The sequence below is a fragment of the Amborella trichopoda genome, chromosome 1, assembly GCF_054954075.1.
Source record: "Amborella trichopoda isolate Santa Cruz 75 chromosome 1, AtrichopodaSantaCruz75HAP2 v2.0, whole genome shotgun sequence".
Lineage (NCBI taxonomy): Eukaryota > Viridiplantae > Streptophyta > Magnoliopsida > Amborellales > Amborellaceae > Amborella > Amborella trichopoda.
The window spans coordinates 5,858,268-5,885,071 of record NC_142336.1 but is presented as its reverse complement, the minus strand read 5'-3'; the positions used below and the strand labels follow the sequence as shown (position 1 = coordinate 5,885,071).

At 34.7% G+C, this 26,804-nt stretch overlaps 1 protein-coding gene across 2 annotated transcripts; it reads right to left on the bottom strand.

Annotated features, from left to right (window-relative positions):
- Positions 1-14,125: 14,125 nt before the first annotated feature.
- AKINBETA1 (5'-AMP-activated protein kinase beta-2 subunit protein) lies at positions 14,126-20,556 on the bottom strand. Of its 2 annotated transcripts, none has more exons than XM_011622098.3 (4): positions 20,298-20,556; positions 17,083-17,264; positions 16,043-16,205; positions 14,126-14,857 (listed from the first exon to the last, which is right to left on the bottom strand). In XM_011622098.3, the coding sequence occupies exons 1-4, from the start codon at positions 20,484-20,486 to the stop codon at positions 14,534-14,536; spliced, it is 858 nt and encodes a 285-aa protein (XP_011620400.1). In that variant the 5' UTR covers positions 20,487-20,556; the 3' UTR covers positions 14,126-14,533. The 2 variants fall into 2 exon arrangements, with proteins under 2 accessions (XP_011620400.1, XP_088715049.1); XM_088858923.1 differs by lacking the exon at positions 20,298-20,556 and adding an exon at positions 19,986-20,190.
- Between the last annotated feature and the right edge of the window lie 6,248 nt (positions 20,557-26,804).

The window sequence follows — 26,804 nt, the reverse complement described above, 5'->3', positions numbered from 1 at the left end:
TTGTCTGTGGTCTTTGGTTGAAATCCTAACATACTCACTAGAACATAGCAAAAGATTTTCTTTTATTTTTCTCTTGCGCAATATCACTAGACACAATGTCAAGTGAGAACTGGTTCCAACTATGTTTGAAATTTTGAAGCTACATTTTGGTTTCTTCAAAGAAGTTATATATTTGGTGCTAGAAGAGATAAATTGGTTAGAGGTCCATTTTGGAGCTATATTTAGATCCTAAGTGGAGAATTGCAAGTTTAATGGACCAAAGTATTATTTCTTCTTCTTTTTTTTCTTTTTTTTTGGGTAATTCAGTGGGAAGACATGCCCGTACCTGTTTTTTCAAGTAGATTATGAGCCATTTTTTTAAAAATATTAGTAGGATGGTATTAGTATCATGAATGAAACCCACAACGTGATGACTAAGGTATGCGGGTGCTACCACCACGGCCCCAACCCCATTCTCTTATTTCCTTTGTTCAGACCGTAATAGGATGACATTGGCATTGTATTTTGTTGGGGTTGGCGACACCAAAATCGCCACCCATAAAAGGTTCTTTTCTATATTAAGATTTATTCATATCTTGTAGAGACTTTATTAATATTGCTTTCTATTTTGTGGAGATGTTAGGAATCAATATATTTATGGGTTGCTTGGGGATCAAGCTAGGAGTTCAAAAAAACCTAAACAAGGCCTCTATACCATAACAGGATAACATTGGCATTGTACTTTATTGGGGCTGACCACACCAAAATCACCCCCCATAGAAGGTTCTTTTCTAAATTATGATTTATTCATATCTTGTAGAGACTTTATTAATATTGTTTTCTATTTGGTGGAGATGTAAACCCTAATATTTTAGGGAATCAATATATTTATGGGTTGCTTGGGGATCGAGTTAGGAGTCCAAGAAAACCTATATAAGACCTCTATGTAAGTTGGTCTGTTGTACCCAAATTGGGTCACTATATAGGAAGCTAAGAGAGAAAGTGCTCATTGATGAAGAAATACAAGAGAGAGAAATTCTCTTGATGAAGAAATACCAAAGAAAGAAGGTTCTTCTTAATCATGAAATCCAAAAGATTAAAAGTGCCTCTTGATGAAAGAAGCAAGAGAGAGATTCTCTTGAAGAAAGAATGAAACCAAGAGAGAGAGATTCTCTTGAAGAAAAATATGAAGACAGGAAAAAGCCTTAGGCATGAAAGATCTCTTCTCGGTATTCCTCTTTGGCATAGAGAGAAAAAGAGAAGAAAGTGATCGGTGATCTTGATCCATCGGCAATATTTTAGAGGATTACCATTTTCACTTAATCTTGTAATCTTCATTATTTAGTCAATTTCTTTGTCTCTTTGCCTGTAAATGTAATCCTTTGAAGTGAACCACATAAAACTTGATGTTATTATGGTGTGCGTATTTATTATACCTTATTTTGATGCTCATATTAGGGTTCATCGTCACTAATTTTGTTTCAAGGCCATTAAATATACAATCTTGATAGGATCCAAAATTTAGACTTAATTCTCTTCTATTTCATTATTTCGTTTCTCTCACTCTTTAGTCTAAGCACCACTTATATTTCTAAGTCCTAACTTAGAGGGGAACCATGTGTATCTAGAAACACATAATTTACATATATTTCTAGGTTTACAACCATCTGATCTTTAATCAACTGGCTTCGAATGAGCAAACAACATCGTCACAAACTAGTGGTAATCGTGATGTAGTTAACTCTTTACTTTCAAATATCTCATTGAAAAATTGGACAATCGCATATTTTTTTACATATATAAATTATATGTATATGAAGACATATGAAAAAAACTCACAGAAAAATGAGAGTAAATAATATTATCACTTATCGGTGCTCAAAGCTGAACTATGCCTACTAGTATACTTTTTAATAGGTAACTGCCTATAGAAACAAAAAGCAATCCACTAAAACAAGAAAGAATAAACAAACACAAAAGAAAGAGACAACTAACCACAATGCAAAGATATATGTGGTTCGGCAACTTGCCTACATCCATGGGAGATGAGAGCTTCTTTACTAGCAATGGAGAATAGGGTTATAATAGCTATCTTCCTCACGCCTCTCTTTTCTCTCTAATTCCAAAGAAATCTGCGTTTTTCCCTTAATCCTAAATAAACCCCCCGTCACAACAATATATATTGAATCGCTACAATGTATATCGAGTCGCAACAATATATATCGAATCCCAAATAGATGGTACAAATTTTTGAAATGCCCCAAGTACAGATATATATCGAATCCTAGATATATCGAATCCCATGTACGGATATCTGAAATTTTTCTTCGGGGCTACCGCCCCCGAACCCCTGCAAGAGGCGAGTCAACCGAGTCTACCTGCGCCAGACACTCCTCCGCTCTTTTAACGATCCTTCGAAATTATCATTTTAGCTCTACCTTGACAGATTTATTTCCTCATAAATACAAAACATCAATCCTCAACAAAATCTCCACCTTGGCTTGAATTCTCTCGAGTCATCCTGAAGATGTCTTTATCCCCATACCTCCATAAAAGTACGCAACTGCACCCCCACTTGCCATGAGGTGCTTCTCTCACTCTCAACAATGAGTGATATTAAGTAAGTCCAAACAAAGCTTGAATTTCTCCGTAATGACCGGCTTTGTAAGTATATCTGCAGGGTTATCATTCGTATAAACTTTCTTTAGGTAAATGATTCCTTTTGACATAAGCTCTCTTATCTTGTGATATCTCACATCAATGTGTTTTGTCTTTGTATGAAACACTTGATTCTTTATAAGATTTATGACACTCTGACTATCACAATGCAGCACAATACCTTCTCGCTCCACCTCCAACTCACGAGCCAAACCAGTTGACCAGATCGCCTCCTTTGCAGCCTCAACTGCTCCTATATACTATGCCTTTATCGTAGACAAAGCAATCGTGGGTTGAAGCATTGCCTTCCATGAAATAGGTCTACCTGCTAGTGTGAATACATACCCTGTAACAGACATTCGCTCTTCTAAATTACCAGCATAGTCGGAATCAACATATGCCACTAATTCGGTAGAGTTTCTCTTCCTACTGAACATACCAAGATCTGACGTCCGTCTGAGATATCCGAAAATCCACTTGATTGCATTACAATGCTCCTTGCCAGGATTACTCATGTATCGACTAACAATATTGACATCATAAGATAAATCCGGCTTACTACAAACCATAGCATACATGAGGCTTCCGACTGCGTTAGCATAAGGCATTAGAGATGTCAGCTCTATCTCCTCATCTGTGGTGGAACACTTCCGTTCAAATAACTTAAAAGTGACTCGTCAATGGAGTGCTAACTGATTTGGCTTTCTCCAGCACCTTTTCAACGTACATTTTCTGAGTTACCCAAAGTTTACATGCACTTCTATCTCTATGAATCTCCATACCAATGATCCTATTAGCAGTCCCTAGATCATTCATATCAAATTCAGAACTTAACATAGACTTGAGAGAGGTTATGTCATATGCATTCTTGGCAGTGATGAATTTGTCATCAACATAAAGCATTAAGAGAATAAGGGAGTTATCATCAAGAACTTTAAAATAAACACAACAATCATACTCACTTCTTGAATAGCCAATCTGTACCATGAAAGAGTCGAAGCCCTTGTACCACTACCTGGGATATTGCGTTAGACCATAAAGTGATATCTTGAGCAAGCAAACTTGATATTCCTTTCTATGCACCTTGAAGCCTTCAGGTTGCTCCATAAAAATTTGTTCCTCTAGATCACCATGAAGAAACGATGTCTTCACCTCAAGCTGTTCTAGCTCCAAATCAAACATGACTACTAAAGCAAGTAATAGCCTTATTGAAGTGTGCTTGACTAACGAAAAGAATATTTCATTGTAGTTCACTCCCTCCTTCTGAGCGTAGCCCTTTGCTATGAGCCTAGCCTTGAATCTCTCACATTCCTTTTATATTGTTGTCTCTTTCTTCCGAAAAGATCTACTTCCACCAAATCACTTTTCCTTCCCTTAGGCCTCTTGACAAGCTCTCAAGTCTTATTCTTTTTCACAAACTCTATCTCATCCATTATGGTTGTCATCTATTTATCACTATGTGCATCACTTAGAGCATCTTTGAATGAGTTGATTTCTCCAATACCAACAGTTAAAGCAAATGCTACTATGTCCTCAAAGCCGTACCTCACAAGAGCTTTGTGAACACACTTCTTTTTGCCTTTTGCCAAATTGTAAGGTTCACCATGTTATTGCTATTGTTCTGGTATGCTGCTAGATGATTCTTCTTCTTATGGTGTTTCAGACTCTTCTAACTCCACTTGGACTGTCGATCTTTCTCTATCACTTTCATCTACTTACACTTTGTCATCTTGCATGTTGATTGACTTCACCATGTGAGATTCATCAAACACGACATCCCTGCTAAGTACAACCTTATGTGAAGTAAGATCCTAAAGCTTGAATCCCTTCACTCCCTTCTCAAAATCGAGAAAGATGCATTGCTTAGAGTTAGAGTTTAATTTGGAATGTTGCTCACTTTACACATGGACATAGGTTGGACATCCGAAGATCCTCAGCATAGAGTAATCTATCGGCTTTCCTGTCCACATCTCCTCTGGAATTTTGTAATCAATCGTTGTAGATGGTGACTTGTTAATGATGAAACAGGTCATGTTAACTGCTTCTGCCTAGAAACTTTTCTTCAAATCTGCATTTCATACCGCGAGATCTTTCTAGAAGAGTCATGTTCATCCTCTCAGCCACACCATTTTGCTGAGGAGTTTCTGGTGTGGTAAATTGACGTACAATCCCCCATTCTTTACAAAATTCTTGAAATTATCTAGATTTGTACTCCTCTCCATTATCTGATCTCAAGAATTTCAGTTTCTTTCATGTCTTCCTTTCTATCTCTATTTTCCATTGTTTAAACTTCATGAATGCTTTACTTTTGTGTTTCATGAAGTAGACCCACATCTTTCTTGAGCAATCGTCAATGAAGGTAATGAAGTATTCTGCCCCACCCTTGGATTTGATTGGTGATGGTCGCCATACATCAGTGTGTACATAGTCTAGTTTATCCTTTGCTTGTATGCACTGCAGTTCTAAATTTAATCTTGCACTGTTTACCGAAAACACATTACTTACAGAAATCCAATTTAAAGGCTCTGATACCCTTCAACAATTGTTTTTTATGAAGTTCTATCATACCTCATTCACTCATATGCCCCAAACATATATACCATAATTTTGTGTCATCTGTGTTGGACTCTACATCTATGGTTATAGAAGCTCCACCTGTAACTGTATTCCCTATCAACTTGTATAGGTTCCCAGTCATCTGACCTTTCATGACAATCATAGATCCCTTACTAACCTTGAGGACTCCACCTATTGCTGTATACTTGCAACCATTCGAGTAAAAGGCCCCCAAGGATATTAAGTTTTTCTTTAATTGTGGGACATGCCTCACATCTGATATGATTCGCACTATCCCATCAAATATAGTGATTTTGATAGTTCATATTCCAATGGTTTTACATACTACATCATCCCTATTAGAACAGACCCACCACTATATGATTTGTAGGTTTCGAACTAGTTTCTATTTGGACACATATGAAAAGAACATCTAAAATCTAAAATCTAAGAATTAATAAATTGATTCTTACTTGAAGATATAGAGAGAAGATCTCTATCAACTCTGTCAGAGCTATCAGTCATGCTAACTTCATCAAATTTTTTTCATGTCTCTATTCTCTTTATATCCTCATTTATTTTCTAGCAATCTCTCCTCATATGACATTCTTTTTTGCAGTAATAACAAATAAACTTGTCCTTCCTCTTCGATTTTGACTAACTTCTGCTTTCTGATCTCCTTTGATTTGATTTGCCCCTTTCATGACTCTCTTTGTATTTTTCAAAGAAACCTTCTCCTTGAGATTTAATATTGTTAGTCTTCTTTCTTGTCTCGTTTGACATAAAAGTACCAGTGACTTCGTCCATCTCAAGAGTCTCCTTCTTGTACAGTAGAGTCGTAACTAGGTGATCGTATGATCCTGAAAGTGAAGATAACAGAAGTAGGGCCTTTCCTTCATTCTCGATTTTGACCTCAAAGCTTGCTAACTGGCTTATTCTCTGGTTGAACTCGCTGAGATGTTCAAGCAAATCTGTGCTTTTGTAACAATCGTAAACTCTTGAAAAAAAAAAAAAAAAAGAGGAGAAAATATGCTTATAAATAGGTGATGTTCTGTTTGAGTATGATGGTCCTTGGGGACTATCACTGTTTTCAAAAACTTTTGCTTTGGACTAAGTTTTGCTTTGCCTTTACTTTTTCCTTTGCCCGTTTTTGCCTCCTGCTACTTGCAGCTGGCAGCGTCCTTTAGCGGACGTGGTTTTCGTACGATAAAAGTCTGCTTTTAACGCGACACTTCAGGTATAAGGTAGAGCGTAAGAAAATAATATAATAATACGTTATAAGAATTTAAATAGGGGATGTGAGCACTCCCACCCTAAAACAAAATTTTGAGATCTCTCTCTGGTCGAAACATAGTGAACTTCTCTCTCGAACCGAATTTTTTTATCGGAAGCTCCCTCTCAAATAATTATGTGTAAGTGACATCGTCTTCTTGAAAAATAGTCTATTTTTAATAAATAGTGATATTTCCGTCCAGGATCTTTATTTTATAAGTTTTGTGTGTAAGTGACATCGTCTTTCTGAAAAATAGTCTATTTTTAATAAATAGTGATATTTCCGTCTAGGATCTTTATTTTATAAGTTTTGTGTGTAAGTGACATCGTCTTTCTGAAAAATAGTCTATTTTTAATAAATAGTGATATTTCCATCTAGGATCTTTATTTTATAAGTTTTGTGTGTAAGTGACATCGTCTTTCTGAAAAATAGTCTATTTTTAATAAATAGTGATATTTCCGTCTAGGATCTTTATTTTATAAGTTTTGTGTGTAAGTGACATCGTCTTTCTGAAAAATAGTCTATTTTTAATAAATAGTGATATTTCGGTCTAGGCTCTTTATTTTATCAGTTTTGTGTGTAAGTGACCTCATTGTCTCGAAAAATAATCCATTCTTTTAAAAAATAAAATGAAATAATTATTTCTGCTTATTATCATGAATTTTAGGCGCGATAAATTTTATGCGCACGTGACCTCATTATCTTGAAAAATAATCTTTTTAATAAAAATTGTGATATTTTATCTATGTTAGAAATTTTGAATGCTGTAAATTAGAAAAATAAATTTATTTATTTTTCTTGTCTATTGTTAGAAATAAATGTGATATTTTTGCTTTTAGTAAAATTGTGATATTTCTTTCTACTGTTTTGAATATTTAGACATTGTAAAATTCATGTGCAAATGACTGCCGTATTATTTAAAAATTGACATTTTTGCAATTGATTATAGTATTGTTGTAAAATGTTTATTTGTGAATTGATATTCCATAAATTGTGATAATTCTGTATTCTTGAATTTTTATAAGAGTTTTTCTATACATATTAAATTGGCAATTATGCTAGAATGCCATTACAAACTGCTACCTTTCTAAATTTAAGCCCAAAATATTTGATTGGTTATTTTTGAAATGTTATAGAAAGTGACTGTTATTAATGGTTTAAGTGAAATTCATATTAATGATTTCAGTGATATGTTGAGTACATGATATTGCTGCTTTCGAATGTTTAAAGAGATTTAGAAATAATTTAAGTATGCAAGTGGACTCATCTGGTTCGCCGGTGAGGTATAAGTGGACCTATCTGGGACGCCGATAGGGATTAAGTGGACTCATCTGGTACGCCGGTGAGGTATAAGTGGACCTGCAGGGATTAAGTGGACCTATCTGGGACGCCGATAGGGATTAAGTGGACCCATCAGGACACTGATGGGGTATATAGGTGACCTACTTGGGACGCCAGTAGGGTATTTTGTGAAATCCTTTGAATTATGTACTATCGTTAAAAGTGTTATAAGCATTTCAATTACTCGGATTATACTTAATTATGCATTTATTGAAAGTAAAATTGTTGATGCATTTCTGTTAATAGAGCTCATTTTGGAAAATATTGATATCTTTCAATCATGATTATTTTTAGGATTATGATGATCACTTACTGAGTAGCCAAACTCATGAAACTATGGTAAACATTTTTTCAGGATAACTGCGGATTCATTTTGTGTCCTCGTCAAGATCAACTTTGGAAGATATTGTAGTTGTGTCTAAGCTTTTTTTTACTTTGTAAGAATTCGTCAGTGTAAATTTGTCCTATCAAGAGATGTATATATGATTTGACTATCACATCTCAGGAATATCAGTACTGTAAATTCTTGGGGTGTGACAATTATGGTATCAGAGCAATAGGTTTAAGATTTTTAAGAAATTTAAAAATATTTTTCAATAATCAGGTACACAAATTTAGAGAACTAAATTTCTTTAAGGGGGGAAGAATGTAACAATCCTAAACTTCTGAAAAAAAAAAAAAAAAGAAGAGAAAATATGCTTATAAATAGGTGATGTTCTGTTTGAGTATGATGGTCCTTGGGGACTATCACTGTTTTCAAAAACTTTTGCTTTGGACTAAGTTTTGCTTTGCCTTTACTTTTTCCTTTGCCCGTTTTTGCCTCCTGCTACTTGCAGCTGGCAGCGTCCTTTAGCGGACGTGGTTTTCGTACGATAAAAGTCTGCTTTTAACGCGACACTTCAGGTATAAGGTAGAGCGTAAGAAAATAATATAATAATACGTTATAAGAATTTAAATAGGGGATGTGAGCACTCCCACCCTAAAACAAAATTTTGAGATCTCTCTCTGGTCGAAACATAGTGAACTTCTCTCTCGAACCGAATTTTTTTATCGGAAGCTCCCTCTCAAATAATTATGTGTAAGTGACATCGTCTTCTTGAAAAATAGTCTATTTTTAATAAATAGTGATATTTCCGTCCAGGATCTTTATTTTATAAGTTTTGTGTGTAAGTGACATCGTCTTTCTGAAAAATAATCTATTTTTAATAAATAGTGATAATTCCGTCTAGGATCTTTATTTTATAAGTTTTGTGTGTAAGTGACATCGTCTTTCTGAAAAATAGTCTATTTTTAATAAATAGTGATATTTCCGTCTAGGATCTTTATTTTATAAGTTTTGTGTGTAAGTGACATCGTCTTTCTGAAAAATAGTCTATTTTTAATAAATAGTGATATTTCCATCTAGGATCTTTATTTTATAAGTTTTGTGTGTAAGTGACATCGTCTTTCTGAAAAATAGTCTATTTTTAATAAATAGTGATATTTCCGTCTAGGATCTTTATTTTATAAGTTTTGTGTGTAAGTGACATCGTCTTTCTGAAAAATAGTTTATTTTTAATAAATAGTGATATTTCGGTCTAGGCTCTTTATTTTATCAGTTTTGTGTGTAAGTGACCTCATTGTCTCGAAAAATAATCCATTCTTTTTAAAAATAAAATGAAATAATTATTTCTGCTTATTATCATGAATTTTAGGCGCGATAAATTTTATGCGCACGTGACCTCATTATCTTGAAAAATAATCTTTTTAATAAAAATTGTGATATTTTATCTATGTTAGAAATTTTGAATGCTGTAAATTAGAAAAATAAATTTATTTATTTTTCTTGTCTATTGTTAGAAATAAATGTGATATTTCTGCTTTTAGTAAAATTGTGATATTTCTTTCTACTGTTTTGAATATTTAGACATTGTAAAATTCATGTGCAAATGACTGCCGTATTATTTAAAAATTGACATTTTTGCAATTGATTATAGTATTGTTGTAAAATGTTTATTTGTGAATTGATATTCCATAAATTGTGATAATTCCGTATTCTTGAATTTTTATAAGAGTTTTTCTATACATATTAAATTGGCAATTATGCTAGAATGCCTTTACAAACTGCTACCTTTCTAAATTTGAGCCCAAAATATTTGAGTGGTTATTTTTGAAATGTTATAGAAAGTGACTGTTATTAATGGTTTAAGTGAAATTCATATTAATGATTTCAGTGATATGTTGAGTACATGATATTGCTGCTTTCGAATGTTTAAAGAGAGTTAGAAATAATTTAAGTATGCAAGTGGACTCATCCGGTTCGTCGGTGAGGTATAAGTGGACCTATCTGGGACACCGGTAGGGATTAAGTGGACTTATCCGGTACACCGGTGAGGTATAAGTGGACCTGCAGGGATTAAGTGGACCTATCTGAGACGCCGATAGGGATTAAGTGGACCCATCAGGACGCTGATGGGGTATATAGGTGACCTACTTGGGACGTCAGTAGGGTATTTTGTGAAATCCTTTGAATTATGTACTATCGTTAAAAGTGTTATAAGCATTTCAATTATTCGAATTATACTTAATTATGCATTTATTGAAAGTAAAATTGTTGATGCATTTCTGTTAATAGAGCTCATTTTGGAAAATATTGATATCTTTCAATCATGATTATTTTTAGGATTATGATGATCACTTACTGAGTAGCAAAACTCATCAAACTATGGTAAACATTTTTTCAGGATAACTGCGGATTCATTTTGTGTCCTCGTCATGATCAACTTTGGAAGATATTGTAGTTGTGTCTAAGCTTTTTTTTACTTTGTAAGAATTCGTCAATGTAAATTTATCCTATCAAGAGATGTATATATGATTTGACTGTCACATCTCAGGAATATCAGTACTGTAAATTCTTAGGGTGTGACAGCTTTCTTCCATCTGAAGAGAATACAACTGCTTCTTCAAGAACAACTTGTTCGTCAGATATTTCGTCATATAAATACTCTCGAGTTTTGTTCAAACCTCTATAGTAGTTTCGAGATCCACCACATAACGCAAAACGTCATCTGAGAGATTCAGACGAATCACACTTACCGCATTTTCCTCCATCTCTTACCACTCTTCATCGTCTATCTTTGCTGGTTTCTTCGATTTCCCTAGCAAAGCTTTAGCCAGACCTTGCTGTATTAGAAGATCTTTCATCATTCGTAGCTAAAAGGTGAAATTGTTCTTTCCATTGAACCTCTCAATGTCATACTCAACGTTGGAGCCCTTTCCTGTCATCATGGTAGCAATCCTCAGAACACATAATAACCTGGTAAGTTCTTATATCAATTTGTAGAAATTAAAAGCAACCCACTAAAACAAGAAAGAAGAAACAAATACAAAAAAAAAAGACAATCAACAACAATGCAAATATATATGTGGTTCAGCAACGTGACTAAGTCCACGGGAGATGAGAGCTTCTTGACTGGCAATGGAGAGTAGGGTTACAATAACTCTCTTCCTCACTCCTCTCTTTTCTCTCTGATTACAAAGAAATGTACGTTTTTCCCTTAACCCTAAATGAACCCCTCATCGTAACAATATATATTGAATCGCTACAATGTATATCGAGTCGCAACAATATATATTAAATCACTACAATGTATATCGAGTCACAACACTATATATCGAGTCCCAGATAGATGCTACAAATTTTCGAAATACTTCAAGTACAGATATATATCGAATCCCAGATATATCGAATCCCCATGTACGGATATCCAAAATTTTCCTCAATGACCCCCGCAAGGGACGAGTCAACCAAGTCTGCATGCGCTGGACACTCCTCCGCCCTTTTAACGATCCTTCGGAGTTACCATTTTGACTTTACCTGAACAGATCTATTTTCTCATAATACAAGACATCAATCCTCAACACTACCCACGTATAATTAACTACCCCAGCATTATAGTAAATAATTGGAGAATTCAGTTTGAGCATGTGTAGGCCAGGCTTAGCTTTCATTCACGAAAGGCCTGATGATTCTATCGGGGTTAAATAATAATTATATAAGATATTATTTTGAAATACTTTTAATTACATTAGTTGGGGTAAATGGTTATTATATATTTTTTAATATATAATTGTATATAAATTAAGGCAAAAAGTTATGTCCTCCATTCTTGCAACTATAATCCCAAATAAACCCTCAGGGAAATTAACACCTTTCATATTTTTAAATTATTATATCTATTTTTTTTTGTACTTTTTTTTAAAATTCATTTGATTGGTTTGACCACTGAGACCAAACCCCTCATTGGCTTATTGGCCAATCTGATGTTGATAACCCTGGTGTATTCAGTGTACGTTCAGAGTTCGAGAGAGAGCAAGAGATATTTTCCTTCCCAAAGTAGAGTTGGATGTCGAGAAAGATGGAGAGAGCAAGAGATATTTTCCTTCCCAAAGTAGAGTTGGATGCCGAGAAAGATGGAGAAAAAAAAAGACGAGAAAATTAGTTGAATTGGGATAAAGAGTGCAAACCGAAAGAGATGAGTCGGGTTTCCAAAGCACAATACGTTTGAATTTCATCTCGCTCCTGAAAACCCTCGATCTCTATACATTTCAATATTCTCTCTTCACCACATATTTTCTCATCGATACTTTAGAAGTTCTTCAAAAGCAAAATACGGTGATTGAGTGATTACCTACTGGAAAAAGTTTATATAGAGCTAAGGCTCTAAACAATCAAATTAGAGTCCACCTCAAAAAATTTATTAGAAGAGGTTATTTTGATGCTTAATCCTCAAATTGATCATCTTGATATCAAGATGCATATACAAGAGAAAAAAATGGATTTCAAATTTTGGAAATACCCATCTTGTAATGTATTTTTGAACCATCCATTTTCAAGATTTTCATAGATTGTTCGATATACACTATTTTTTAAGCTTTAAATTTTATAATTAAAGATAAAAGTATATTTTAAAGCTATCACAAATATTTCCAATATTAATACCACATTTCTCAACAATGAGCTCTAATTTGATTGTTTAGAGCCTTGGCTCAATACAAACCACACCCTTCTCTATTTATCTCTTTGTGCTCTTCAAATCTCTCAATTCCTCAGTATATTTATATAGTATATCCCAAACCCATTTCTCAATCCCCATGGTAGGGAGATAAGCAGAGTTATGTGAGCCTAAATTGGGGAAAGTATCAATTGAGGTTTGCTAAACAAGAGATTGGCTTAAAGAAAAAAAAAACCATACTTTACAAACTCTTCCAATATCTAGGTCGGTTGCCCCAAATCGTCTCTAGCCATAAGTTCCCTTTAGTCTTGTGACACTTTAATAATAGAGTATACACGTGGTCTATGAAAGGTGAGGTCTATGAAAGGTGAGGATCTTAAATTTTTTCTTAAACCGTCTCATGTCTAGGTAAAAAAAGCTAGGTTACGTTAAATAGACAGCCAATATAAAATTTTGCCAAAACGTATTATGAGTCTTGAACCTACGATATTTGCTTATGCTAGGGCATTCCCCACAAAAATATGGAGACTTAAAACCTCACTGAAGCTATATCCTTTAATAGAGCAGAATGATCGACTAAGATCCGTATAGCCAACACCAATTAATTGGAAAAAGACTATGATGATGAACGATAGAGTATAAACAAACATATATCAAAAGTAAACGTTCAAAATATATATATATATATATATCAAAAGCAAAATAAGTAGCCTAAAAACTAAATATAACATGATGTGAATAAAAAATAAAATGATGCGAATAAATATAACTGCAGCTACCGCAACTCAACCACCGCAACTCAGCTATAAATATGAAGTAAGGACTCCAACATAAAAGGTGCGGTTTCTATAAGGTTGCAACCTTAAACAATCCAATTAAGGTGCGTCTCCAATTTTTATTATAATATGTAATGTTGATGTAAAAAATTCTTAAGATTATCTCAAAATCTATTTTCATATTTACTTCTAAAATTTATATCTCCAAAAATGGTTAAAATCATATAGATCTATAAAGATATGAAAATCTTGAAAATAGATAATGTGTTGCAACATGCACTATTTGTGGGACTTGAAATGTTTTTTTTTTTCATGTTCATACATCTCATTGTCAAGATGATCAATTAGAGCGGTTTTCAACATTAAATCAATATTTGCTGATGGATTTTTGAGGTGTATCTGTAATTCTACATTTTAAGGTTACAACCTTACATAAACTTTTTTCCAACATAAATGATCAGAAAATGTGAACAAAAAGGGAAAAAGTCATGGACAGATCAATCTGTTGCACAAATGGACTGCAAGTCCCCTCATTTTCAACAGAGAAATTTAACAAGCCCAACATTTCAAACCTTATTAATAACCAAAATTCTGTCAGCCCGTTATACTTGTACACTAAGAGGCATCACTATTTCCTCTTGAGTTGCACTAAAATATCTTCACCCACTACTCAGGAAATCCACAGGCAATCAAAACTCATTTGATGGCTCAACCAACACGTAGTGTCAAGAAAAAAAATAGAAACAAAAAGAAAAACGAAAAGAAAGTTGATCTATTGACAGATTGCTCTTCCTGTAAAACCATCAGATTTGCAAGCTTAGAAGAAAATCACAGAGATCCACAAGAAAAAGGGCAAAAAAACAAAAAGAAAGAAAAAGGCCCAAAGACGAACTGATTATTTACAACAAGAATTCACCTTCTCTGGCACTTGAACAAAAAAGAAAGATAGGATGACTTCACCTCCTCAAAGGCTTGTAGAGGACAACAGTGACATATTTGCTTTGAAACCGGTGAGTCAAGCCAAGAGCCACAAGGGACTGAGAAGCCCACCCCTTCTCAAAAAAAAGATGGTTGAGAACTACATGATGGGGCCTCGATGTGGTATGTGATGCATCTGATTGATTTCTCATGCCCAACACTGTTAGATGAAGGTGAGGTGGGACCATTGGTGGCTCCTTTGCAAAGTCTGCCATGACTGGGAATGGCTGGTCGTAGCTCGAGTCAGGTGATAGCGGTGCCTCAAACTCTGACACACTTTCAACACTCTCGGGCACGTGTTCCTTCGCATTGACACTCAACTAAGATACTCATAAAATGTACGCATGCATCCATTCATGAACTTGCACATGTAGGCTTGCATTATGGATGTCGGCATGAAAGCATTCACGCATAAATGTATGAATGTTGTATAAATGCATTCACGTTCATACATGCATATGTGCATATATGAATGTTGTGTATGAGTATGCATGTATAAATGATAAAAGTACGTATATATACATGCAAGCATGCATAAATGATGAATGTATCAGGTATAGGGTTGTGATTGGGTTAATGTCTTGGCATCTGCACTTCCGTACATGGGTGGAGATTTCAACCATGAGGCTTTTAAAATTACAACACTTGTTTCAAGTGGGAATAGCATAAAGAAGAGCGCAAATAGCAAGAGCATTGGGCTCAAATACCAATCTCCTTATCATGGTTAAAACAGTATGCTGCATCCATGAGTTAATGGCAGCAAAGCATATGCATGCATTGATGTGGGTACATGTGAGTGGTCAATCATATATAAATGATCTATTTATTCAAGTCTATATCAGTGTGTTGTAACCTTGAACAAATGCAGACCAACATAAGCATGTATCACAAAAGTAAATGAGAGCATGCTCTTATTTATTCATGCTTTGGATCAGTGTGTTGTGTCCTTGAGCCAATGGTCTTTTCCAGGAAAGTTACTAAAGCAGAACCAAACTGGTGGTTTAATCATCTGAAATTCGTCCTCAACAGCTTTTGATATCCTTCCACAAAAGTCAAAACCCATGCATGCCCTTGATGTCTAAAAGAAAAAGCACATCCATGTTCTTTGCAAAAAAAGAAAAAGCACATCCATGTCTATTACGCATTTCATTTTTTTATTTATTTTTTGATGTCTTCCCTTTTGTTCTGGTTTGTGTCTCCTTTAGCCCTCTTCAAGCCTGTCCTTCCTGGACCAATCAAATTGTTGGTTACATAATCTCATTTAACCTGTTGCATTTCATTTGTTTTCAGTTTCCTTTGTCTTTGACTTCTATCTTCCTAATTTTATCTAGTTTTTAATGAACTTCTATCTTTTTGTTCCTTTTTCCCTCAAAAAGCACCATGCGCCTGACATGACACAACTTAAGAGAGAGAGAGAGGTGTATGCATGTATGTATGTAACTATGTATATATGTATGAGCATGGAGGTAGGGAGAAGAGACACTTACATGAACATCAAGGACATTAGAAAGATGACCCATCTCATCAGTTTCATAAGGAAGTTCTGGAATGTATCTCCATTCTCCGTCCACTATAAACCTGTAGTGGTAAACCCCAGACGGGAGAACAAACAGCAAGACATGATCCTTTCCTGCTCTCTGCAAAGTCGTCCTGCAGTTTTCACATTAAAAAGTTGCATAGTTGTAAAAACCCTGTCTTTCCTTTTTTGTGTTCTAAAAGAATAAAAGCCTAGTAAATTGGCAAAATAACATACAAATTTATATATGCATATAAAACACATAAGTGGGTCGATAATCCAGAAAAATAGAGGGATTGAGGAAGATGATGCACATAGAATTAGAGTTGAGTGGGAGAAGTGGAGATGTGCAACCGGAGTTTCATATGATCACTGCATAGCAATGAAGCTAAAGGACAAGTTCTATAGGGCAATTGTTAGACAAGCTTTGCTTTATGCAGCGAAATGTTGGGCTGTCAAGAAACACCATACCTATAGATTTAGTGTATTTGAGATGAGGATGTTGAGATGAATGGGTGGCAAGACAAGAAGGGATAGAATTAGAAATGAATACCTTCGAGAGAATTTAGGTGTGGCACCAATAGGCGATAAAAAGACAGAAAGTAGACTTAAGTGGGTTGGTCATGTGTGGCACAGAACTAGTACAACACTTCTTAAGAGGTGGGAGCTAGTGGAAGTTGAAAGCTTAAAAAAGACAAGGGATAGGGCCAGACAGACAGAAGTAGTGAGAAAAGATATGAGGACTTATAGCCTCACTAAAGGTATGGCTCTTAGTTGGGAAGAGGCTCTGATGATGCGACGATGACGACGATGATGTCGATACAAAACACAAACATCTGAACATCATACATGTACAAACGTGGATATACAGATATGGTATTGTTTTGAATGTGTTGATTTGTTTCATATGGAAAAAGAAGCATACTAATAGGGCCATATGGAAAAAGAAGCATACTAATAGGGCCATGATTCAATGAGAACAAGTTCCCTCGATATCCGGTAAAGGCGTACCTAGACATCCAATTGTCCCACGATCCTTCCACTACAACATTATTGCCCCCATGATTCCATGTAATCAAGGTCGCGATTCCATTTTCCTGTGGCACATCTTCAGTTCCATGATGGTTGTTCACCCATGACTGACCAAGAGCTAGAGGAAGATCAGAAGCCCTCTGTAATGGAGCGATGGGCATCTGAAAATTATCTCAAAATATAGACTATTTTAGAGCAAGTACATCGTAATATAAACTAAAAGTATGGAAAACATAAAAATAAGACAGAGAAAAGATAGATAAAGGAAAGATTTGAGGCGATTGAAACTGGTGTATACATCTTCAACTTCCTAGTAGAACAACTTATTCTCAGTAAGCTTCTTTTGGCAGAATAAGATACTCAAGGGCTACTTGAATTGTCATTGAGGAACTTGAGTCATTTTTTAAATTGTCAGAAAAGCTTATACCATAGGGAGTTTTCCTTCACTAATATAGACACAGGATACATGGATTTTACCGTTGTTGCAGGCCTTCTCAATTCCTTAAACCTACCTAGATGTCTGCTATAACAATCAACACAATTTTTCTTTTTTTTTTTTAATATGCTACACAATTAGAATAATGAAAGCTAATATATCCAAGAATGACAGAATGCTGCAATCGTAACTGCATACTTGTGACCCAGGCATAACCCAACTGTCCAAACAGACCAACTTTTGGTAAAAGTTAAGGTTCTTAGTCTTAATAGAAATCCCTTCCAAGGAAAATAAAGAATGAATAAAAGGAAAAGAAACCAGGTCAGCATCGCAGATATCAGTTCACCACATGCAGCAATGATATGACATTTGAGATATGTATGATTTTTCAGTAAATGACTTCTGATCAGTCAGAAGTTACACATTACACATCAACTTAATCCAAGGCAAGTATGGTAATGTCATATTTATTTTTTCGTCTGTACTCCATATCACCAAATAAGAGTGCACGTAAATGTTTTAGCATTCAGTTATAATCTTTCCCTGAATATGAGTGAGCCTCAGTTTCAGCAATAATCAAAAGTCTATAAAAAGCTAAAGTGTTTATTTCTATGGTTAATCCTTGAGATATTTGGTATCAAACATATGAGGATGTGAGACCCACATTTCCCACTAATTGTAGCTAATAATACCTCAATGGAACTGGAACTATTCAATGTTTCCAGAGAAGCAATCATGAGGACTAATTTACTATATGTCATCAAGCCATCCATCCATATCTTGAAAGATGCAACTTGGGATGCAGGTAATGGATCCTATCCAACGGAACATGCACTGATCGTAATTTGATAGAAGAATCCAATGTCAGTAAGTTGCATGTCTCATGGCTCCTAAACACCAAAGGTCCAAGTTATTTAAGAATACAATGTCAACAAGTTGCATTTCTCATCGCTTCTGAACACCAAAGATCCAAGTTATTTTGTTTGCAGCATTAAGTATTTGCAAAGTGGATAAGCATCAGATATCAATAGTCTTCTTTTTTTAGCTCAGTTGGAAATCTATAGCCATCTTTTGAATTTATACATGCAATGAGATAATGCCCATATTTTTTAAATGCAGTATAAGGCATCAATTAGAATCAATAATCTTAAGGCCATTGAGGGTGACCATAACCCGTATCAACCATAACCCGTATCAACTAGTCTTTCTACCCTACCCACCTTACGGACAAAAAAGAATCTTCAAACTCCTGCCTTGCAATTGAGTGAACTGTATTTCAATCTCTTGAAGCTATTTAAGTATTTAACCATGATTACAGCCTTAGCTATGTTTCTTCAGGAAAAAAGAGAAAAATATCCAAATAAGTTGTGGGACAAAGACAAGTCCTCTTGAATTTGAAATCAGTGTTCACATTTCTAATTGCCCACGGAGGTGGTAAAGCTTCATTGTTAAAGGTCGTCGCAATGGTTGAGAAGCCGAAATTGAAAGAAACATCACATTTTTCCTGCAACCATTGTTTTAAGAATGGGCATGCCATCAACATAAATTACAAGGACTCCGAAAACCATACGCACAATAACTTATAAAGACCTGTGACTTAGCTTCATTAAGGAGAAAAATGAAAAAGGAAATAATGTTAAGTTCAAAACATGTAAATTATTTCGGACCTAAATGGTAATCCTCAATCACGTAATTCCGAATTGCAAAATCATACACTTTAAAGAAACAAGAATAAATAGCAATCAACCATAAAACATTCATCATGATTCCTTCCATTACATTTCCTTCAAGATTAAGAACAAAAGACCGGGCCATTAACAAGAGAACAGAGAAAGAATGGAAAGCCAGGCCATCTGCTCATAATATCACCTGCTATAAATGTAAACGATCCGCATCGATGATCCAAAACTAAATTAAAAAACATCCATATAGATTAATCTCTGCACATTAGTTCCTCATAAATAAATAAAACCTCATCCTGAAACAAAACCCAACATCAAATTGAAAAATATCCCAAAAAGAAAAAGAAAAAAAGAGAGAAGAAGGAAATCACAAAAGGTAATCCTCAACTGGTTAATTCCAACTTTCAGATTCATGCACTTCAGAACAAAAGAACGAGAACTTATAGATATCAACCGTGTAATCATAATTATTTAACATAGTTTATTTATATAAAAGTTAACCAAGAAAGAAAAACCGGTCACTAGCTAGAGAACAAAGAGAAAAGGGAGAACCACGCCATTTGCCCATATTTTCGCCTGCTACAAATTAAAAAATACTCAACATCAAAAATAAATAAAAAATCTTGGGATAAAACTCAACATCACAAACTTTCCACATCGATGCTCCACGGAAAATTAAAAAAAAAAAAAAAAACGGTTTTTCTGAATATTCAATTCTCCATAAATAATTTTTGTACATTAATTCCAAGTATTAGCAAGCTTACCAGAAATAAGAAAACACACAATCGATCTGGAAAAGAAAAACAAAAAACCACCCCAAAATTTTGCTCTAGAATCACTTCAGAACTATATCAAAAATGGAAAAAAAAAAAAAAGGGGGGGAAAAGGAACTAAAACCACCCATTTGACCCAACTATCGGTCAAAAAACCACAAAGCACACCAAAAAACAAAAAATAATGCCATAAAAACAAAAGAAAAAAAAACAATTTCTATCAATAAAGGAAGAACAAAAGAAAAGACACCAGATCAAATTCAAAAGAAAATAACAGACATTAGATCGGACGGTGAGGATCACCTGAGGAGCAAACATGAGGGGCGATCGTGACCGTCGGGGGCTCTCAGTAGGCGTATTCCCCATAGATTCCGACAACAATGGCCTCGCAAGCCTATCGGAATCCGCCAGAAAACCCGCCGGAAAGTCAACTCCAGCGTCTTTTCCGGCCATGTCTCCTTCTCCGCCCTCTCTCCCGTTAGCGTTTCCCATTTTTCCCCTTTTCCCCTCTTTTTTTCTCCCTTTTCCCTTCTCTTTTTCTTCTTCTTTTTTCCCGAAAACCACTAATGCCTAACCAGTTAGATCTTAAAGATCGTGGACTAAGGCGGTTTTCTTGGATTTTGCAGCAGAAGAACGGTTTTAGAAACCGGGGTAGTTTGATGACGTGGTTTAAACGTGGATCCGTACACGTGATGGATATAGTGGGCCCGACATGGGACTGGCCTTATGTTGGGACCACATAGGAGAGACAACTGGATGACACGTCAGAAGAATTGGAGAGAGAGAGAGAGTGATTCTTTTTAGAGAGAGAAAGATAATGAACACTAGAGTTGAAATCTAAGTGAAAAGTGCGCAGTAAATGCACCTAAGTTTATGGACAGAATTTAGGGATTTATATGTAAAATACATTTTAAATCACTGAAAATAAGTACTAAAACATGTTTTGTTTTTGGAGCACAAAAAATATTGAATTTTCATTGAAATTATCAATCTCTATAATTTTTTATCCAAAATCCATCACTAAATAAAATGTTGGAGGAAGATGGTAGAAGTAACGTATCAGTGTAGTTGATCCTAAATAGTTGAAAGAAAGACTCCAATAATGATTGAAAGTACAAAGCTTGGATTTGAAAGTATGCAATTAAGACTATGTAATTGAAGTTCGAATCCGACTGCCAAACTACCTAAAGAAAGAAAAAAGGAAAGAAAAAGAACAAATGAAATTCAAATGTTTGTATTTTACCGGTTGTGCGAGAGAAAGAGAGATAAGGGATTGCATAATGTAAGACCATTTATTTTGCTTAACGAATCATTTTTTATCAATGGATGTAAAATTTAATAGATTGAAATGTGTCTCAACATTTGAGAAAATTTATTTTGGACATTGTCCTCCCTCAATTACATATCTTCAACCACCTATTTCATATCTAACGGTCTATAATGATTATGACCTCCCAATATTAAAAATGATTATGAATGGTCTCATTGTATACATTTTTATGGTCTCATTGTATACATTTTTAAGAGATAAAATGTATAAGTTTGTATTTGTATGTGAATGAGAGATATGTGAACACATAAAATCTGTATATTGCATCGTGTCTTTACAATTCTTTTTTGAAAAAGTTTATATAGAGTCGAGACTCTAAACAATCAAATTAGAACCCACCTCAAAAATTTCACAAAGAGGTTATTTTGATATCCAAATATCCTCAAATTGATCATCTCGACATCAAGATGCATGGACATGAGAAAAAAAATGGATTTCAAGTTTTGGAAATAGTATATCTTATAATGTATTTTTTGGACCGTCAATTCTCAAGATTTTCAAGTTTTAATCGATTTGTTTGAATTACACTACTTATAAAACTTTAAATTTTATAATTAAAAATGAAAATATATTTTAAGGTTAACACGAAAATATCCAATAACTATTGAGTGCGTTTTGTATAGAGCCTAGGCTCTAAACAATCAAATAAGGGCCTACCTTCAAATAGAATCGAGAAATATGGTTTCAATACGGGAAATCTTTGTGATAGCCTTAAAATATATTTTTATATTTATTTATAAAGTTTAAAGTTTCAAAAACAGTGTCGATTGACAAATCTATGAACACTAGAAAATCATAAAAATTGACGGTCCAAAAATACGTTACAAAATACACTATTTTCAAAAGTTGAACTCTTTTGTTTTCTCATTTCCATGTATTGAGATGATCAATTTGAAAATATTTGGGCATCAAAATAACCTCTTCTAGTAAGAGTTTTGAAGTAGAGCCTCGGCTCTATATAAACGTTTCCCAAAATTATTGGAAGGTGGGACGACTGTTTAGAGCCTCGGCTCTACACAAACCGCACCCAAAGATAAGCATAGCGATGAAAAGGTAGAGTCGTGTAGTTTTGGTAATAATGATGGGCTCCACTAGGCTATATGCTACTAATGTGGGGCCAATGTCGGTGATAAGCGACTTCTAAAATGATTATTTCAAGCATATATTAACTAATATAATACTAATTTAAATACTGGCGACCATTTTGAGGTTTTTCCTCATAATAACTTCCATGTCTTCTGTGGCTCAACCTTTCATAATAGGGAAATATGAGAATTTTTGTTTCTTTGTATGAATTGCTTTTTGGGTGATTTTAATTTTTTATATAAAATTTCAAGATAGACTAACTTTACCTAAATTTGTCGGAAAATATACTTGCAGTGTCGAAAACCTTACCATGGCTTGAAAATCTATGTCCAACCCTAATTATGAAAGTCAAAATTTCAAAAATAGTGCAAACTGATAAACACTTAAAATTTTTGAAATTAGACGCTCTAAGTAACTTGTTGCAAAATAAACTGTGTTTAAGATTTAAAATTCTTTTATATATATATATATATATATATATATATATATATATATATATATATATATATATATATATATATATATATATATATATATATATATATATAAAGTCAAGATGATCAATTGGGATGTCTTTGAACTTTAGAAAACTCTTTTCTTATTAGATTTTTAAGGTGAATCAACCTTATATAAACATTTTCCATCAGAAATTGAAATTTTGTCCATGATCACAATTACATATGTGATGATTGAAAGACCCCAGCCTTCACCCCTAGGGGTTACTCTTTCTCAAGGTTCGTTGATGATGTTAAGGATTCAAATTCTTGAAGCTTGTCCCAAACAAAGCTGACTTATCTTCTTCTTTTTTTTTTTTTTTTTTACTTTATCCTGGCAACATGTCAGATTTTAATTGGACCAGCACTAGATTAAACCTCATCTACGTCCATACAAGGCCATTTCAAGCCTGACCTCCCGGCTTGGGCTAAGCTGAAAGGGACCCTGGTCCTAGCCCAGCCCTAAGGCTACATTTTGTGAACAATGCTATAGTTCATTTTGTGGCCTATAATCTAGTTTTTAAGAGTTGGACAGATGGGCCGGGACACCTGGCCCATTGCCCATCCTAATCTTTCTTATTGACCTTATTTAGGTTGTAATTTGTATTATAGATTTCAAACACTAAAAGTAAGACCGATGATGCACCTTACCATCCAAAACAAGAGAATGATCCGTACAGGTATTATATTTTCAAATTCAAACTCTATACTTATGTACATGACCGTCATAAAATTTATAAGGAAAATTGTTCCATATGTCGGAGGGCGCATTTCTACATTTGTATCTCCCGGCATATAAAGTATCCATCATCTTGTCCATCTAAAAACAACGGTCCAAATGTTTTCTTCATAAATTTATTATTTTTAATTATAAAAATTTATTTATTTTTTCATATTCATGATCTCCATGCTAGAGATTATAATTAAAAATTGGGTCCAAGAATCCACGTTAAAAATAGATTTTTAAGGAGGGATTCATTTCTACATGGACTAATGGAAACTGTGTCCATTTATAATAGCCAAAATACACCACATTTGTATGGAAAAAACATACATCGAATCACATCAAGTACATTAACATGAGCTACTTGGTATTAGGGCTGCTAATGGGCCTAGATGGCCCATGGGCTATTGGGCTGGCCCAGATTTAGGCAAAAGTTAACATTGGCCTGGACAGAAAATTTTCTATTCACATATTGCACATATTCGAAAGAGAAAATATTCTCTATATTAATGAGGCCCTGCCCAATTTTGGGGGCTTGGCCGTCGTAATCGTGATTTTGGGCCAAGCCCGAGCCGATCTTGGCCTCGGACATGGACTGGCCCAGCCCATCAATGGTATCTTACTCTCATGTTGTCTCTTTAGTTACATATGAGATAAGTTCTTGAGCATTCAATAGGCAAATGAGATAGATTTGTTTTCAAATGTTCTATTATTTCTTTCCCTCGAAACCTGCCAGATTAGAGCTGCCACCGCTATACCTAGGGGTGGGACGAACTCCAAACATGTTATGGGACTCGGACTCAGACTTGCACCTGAAAAATATAGTGTGGGACGCAGGCTCGGACCCAGACCTGAACTCGACCCAAAAGTTAAAATATTTATGTATTAATTATATTTAAATATATTTCATATATTGGGACCCAAAAAATATTACCGGACCCGGACCCGGACCCGGACCCGAATAGTATTCGGGTCCAAGATTTGAACCCGGACCCAACCCGCCAGGTCCAATTTTTAGACCCATATAGAGACTGAGATCGGGTTCGGGTCCGGGTCCATTGCCACCCCTAACTTTACCCCAAATTTAATAACATTTATCGACAAAGGTAAGAATGACCTTTACAAAAGAAGGTAAGAAATAGAGCGTGGTGTAACAAATTGCAATTGGAGTAGGTTTAGCAGCCCCATAAATGACCCGAAAAAGGCAGTACAAAAAAAGATGATAAATGATTTTAGCTTTGGATTTACATATACATATTGGGAGATTCGATAGTGGGGGCTTAACCAAAGTAGTTGTCCCACAAAGAGATAGGTATCTTGCCTTCCATATATCCTACTTGAATTTGAACCTCTCAACTATACTGGGTTCCCACAAGGATCTTGAAGGTCAAGTATTTATCAGCGGTAGTTCAAGATATTTGCAAGCTGAAGTCCTACAATGCATCCGAGCAACCCAAATAATTACATCAGTTTCCTCACAATTTAATCAAATCAGTTTTGTCTTTGTGATTTATTTTGAAACTAGAGATTTTGATACACAATTTAATCAAATCAGTTTTGTCTTTGTGATTTATTTTGAAACTAGAGATTTTGATAGCATATGGGGAAGCCCCAAGTTTTTAATTTGGGGCCTCACCAAAAATTAGCGTGTCATCATCATATTGCAAGTGGGGTAGAATGGCCATTCGGGGAGGTTGAGAATCCTTTCAACAAGCCCTCATTCACTGAAGTAGCCAACTGATCGACCATTAATAAAGAAGTGAGTCAATGAAAGCTATCCTAAAATCCATGACCTCTACTATTTTCCAAAATCCAAACTCCTCTTTATTTGTAGCAAATAATCTCGTTCAATCATGTCATAGGCTTTTTCAAAATCTAGCTTACAAACTATCCCTAACTCTTTATCCCTTTTCCTAGAATGAATCGTTTCTTATGCCATTAAATGCTATCCATTATGTGATTGAGGGGCCTCTAATGACCTTTCCCAAAATAGTCTTTAGTCCGTTGGCAATAACTTAAGCTATAAACTTATATGGAATCATCAGCAGGCTGATTGGTCTAATTTATGTGAGTGTTTTAATCAATTGTTTTTTGAGGAACGAGGCTACAAAGGTAGAGTTTACAGCCTTGTTCACTCTGCCATTTTGATAGAATTCCGGGAACATAAAGTAAATCATTTTTAATTACATCTCAAAAGCTTTGGAATAAAGCCAAAGGAATACCGGATGCTTTATCTCAGGGAGGTTGACCAATACTTCTTTGATTTCATCAAGTGTGAACTATCTTTCTAAAATGGATGCCTGTTGGTATGTAATTCTTGAAAATGGGATTATATCCAAAGAGAATTCAATTCTATCATTTGTTGCGAATGCTTTTCTAAAGAAATCTTCAATTGTTTCCTAATTAGCATTGACTATCTGCCACATCAATTCCCTAAATTCTAATTTCCTTTGGGGAGAGCTTTAACTACAACTTTTGGGAATCTAACTTCCTAGGAATTTGTGACCTATACAAGATCAATGTTGGGCACAAATTTTGGTTGAGTTGTATTGAAAGTTTCAGTAGTACATTCTGATGAATAAACTGATTAAACCTTCTTATACATGGTATTATCCTAGTTTGTGTATTGGTTAGCATGCGGCCAACCCACATATTGTAGAAATGCGGGCTTTGGCAATAAATATATGTTTTAAAAATAATTTGATCATAATTTTTAGAGAATATATAATCTTTAATATTGAGATAATGAATATGAAAAAAAATAAAAATAAATTGAAAACTAAAAATAATATTATATTAAGAAAACATTTGGACCGTTAGTTACAATTGTTTTTAGAACGACCACCTGTTTTCATCCATCCTTAAGATGAATGCTTTATATCTCAGGACCACATATTGTAAAAATGCAGTCCAGCCCGCATGAAACAATTGTTCTTCATTAAAAGTCCTCCCGCATGAAACAATTGTTCTTCATTAAAAAGTCCTCCCTTTAAATAGGAGAGTTTGGGCCATAGATAGATACAAGACATTGACCACCACTCCTTTAAAACACACAGAAATCATTATATTTTTTACATCAAAATTGGAACCCTTTGCACAAGAGGGATCCCATACCATTAACAAATCTCCTGTCAAACTAACAGAAGAAAAACCAGCAAAAACAGGTCCTCAACCTC

Bases quoted from the DNA above. Each gene is read 5' to 3' on its own strand.
- AKINBETA1 (XM_011622098.3), bottom strand. From the start codon at position 20,486: ATGGGAAACGCTAACGGGAGAGAGGGCGGAGAAGGAGACATGGCCGGA. The intron at 17,265-20,297 runs GTGATCCTCACC...GATAATTTTCAG, and splicing joins CCCTCATGTTTGCTCCTCAG to ATGCCCATCGCTCCATTACA. The intron at 16,206-17,082 runs GTACGCCTTTAC...TGAAAACTGCAG, and splicing joins TGGGACAATTGGATGTCTAG to GACGACTTTGCAGAGAGCAG.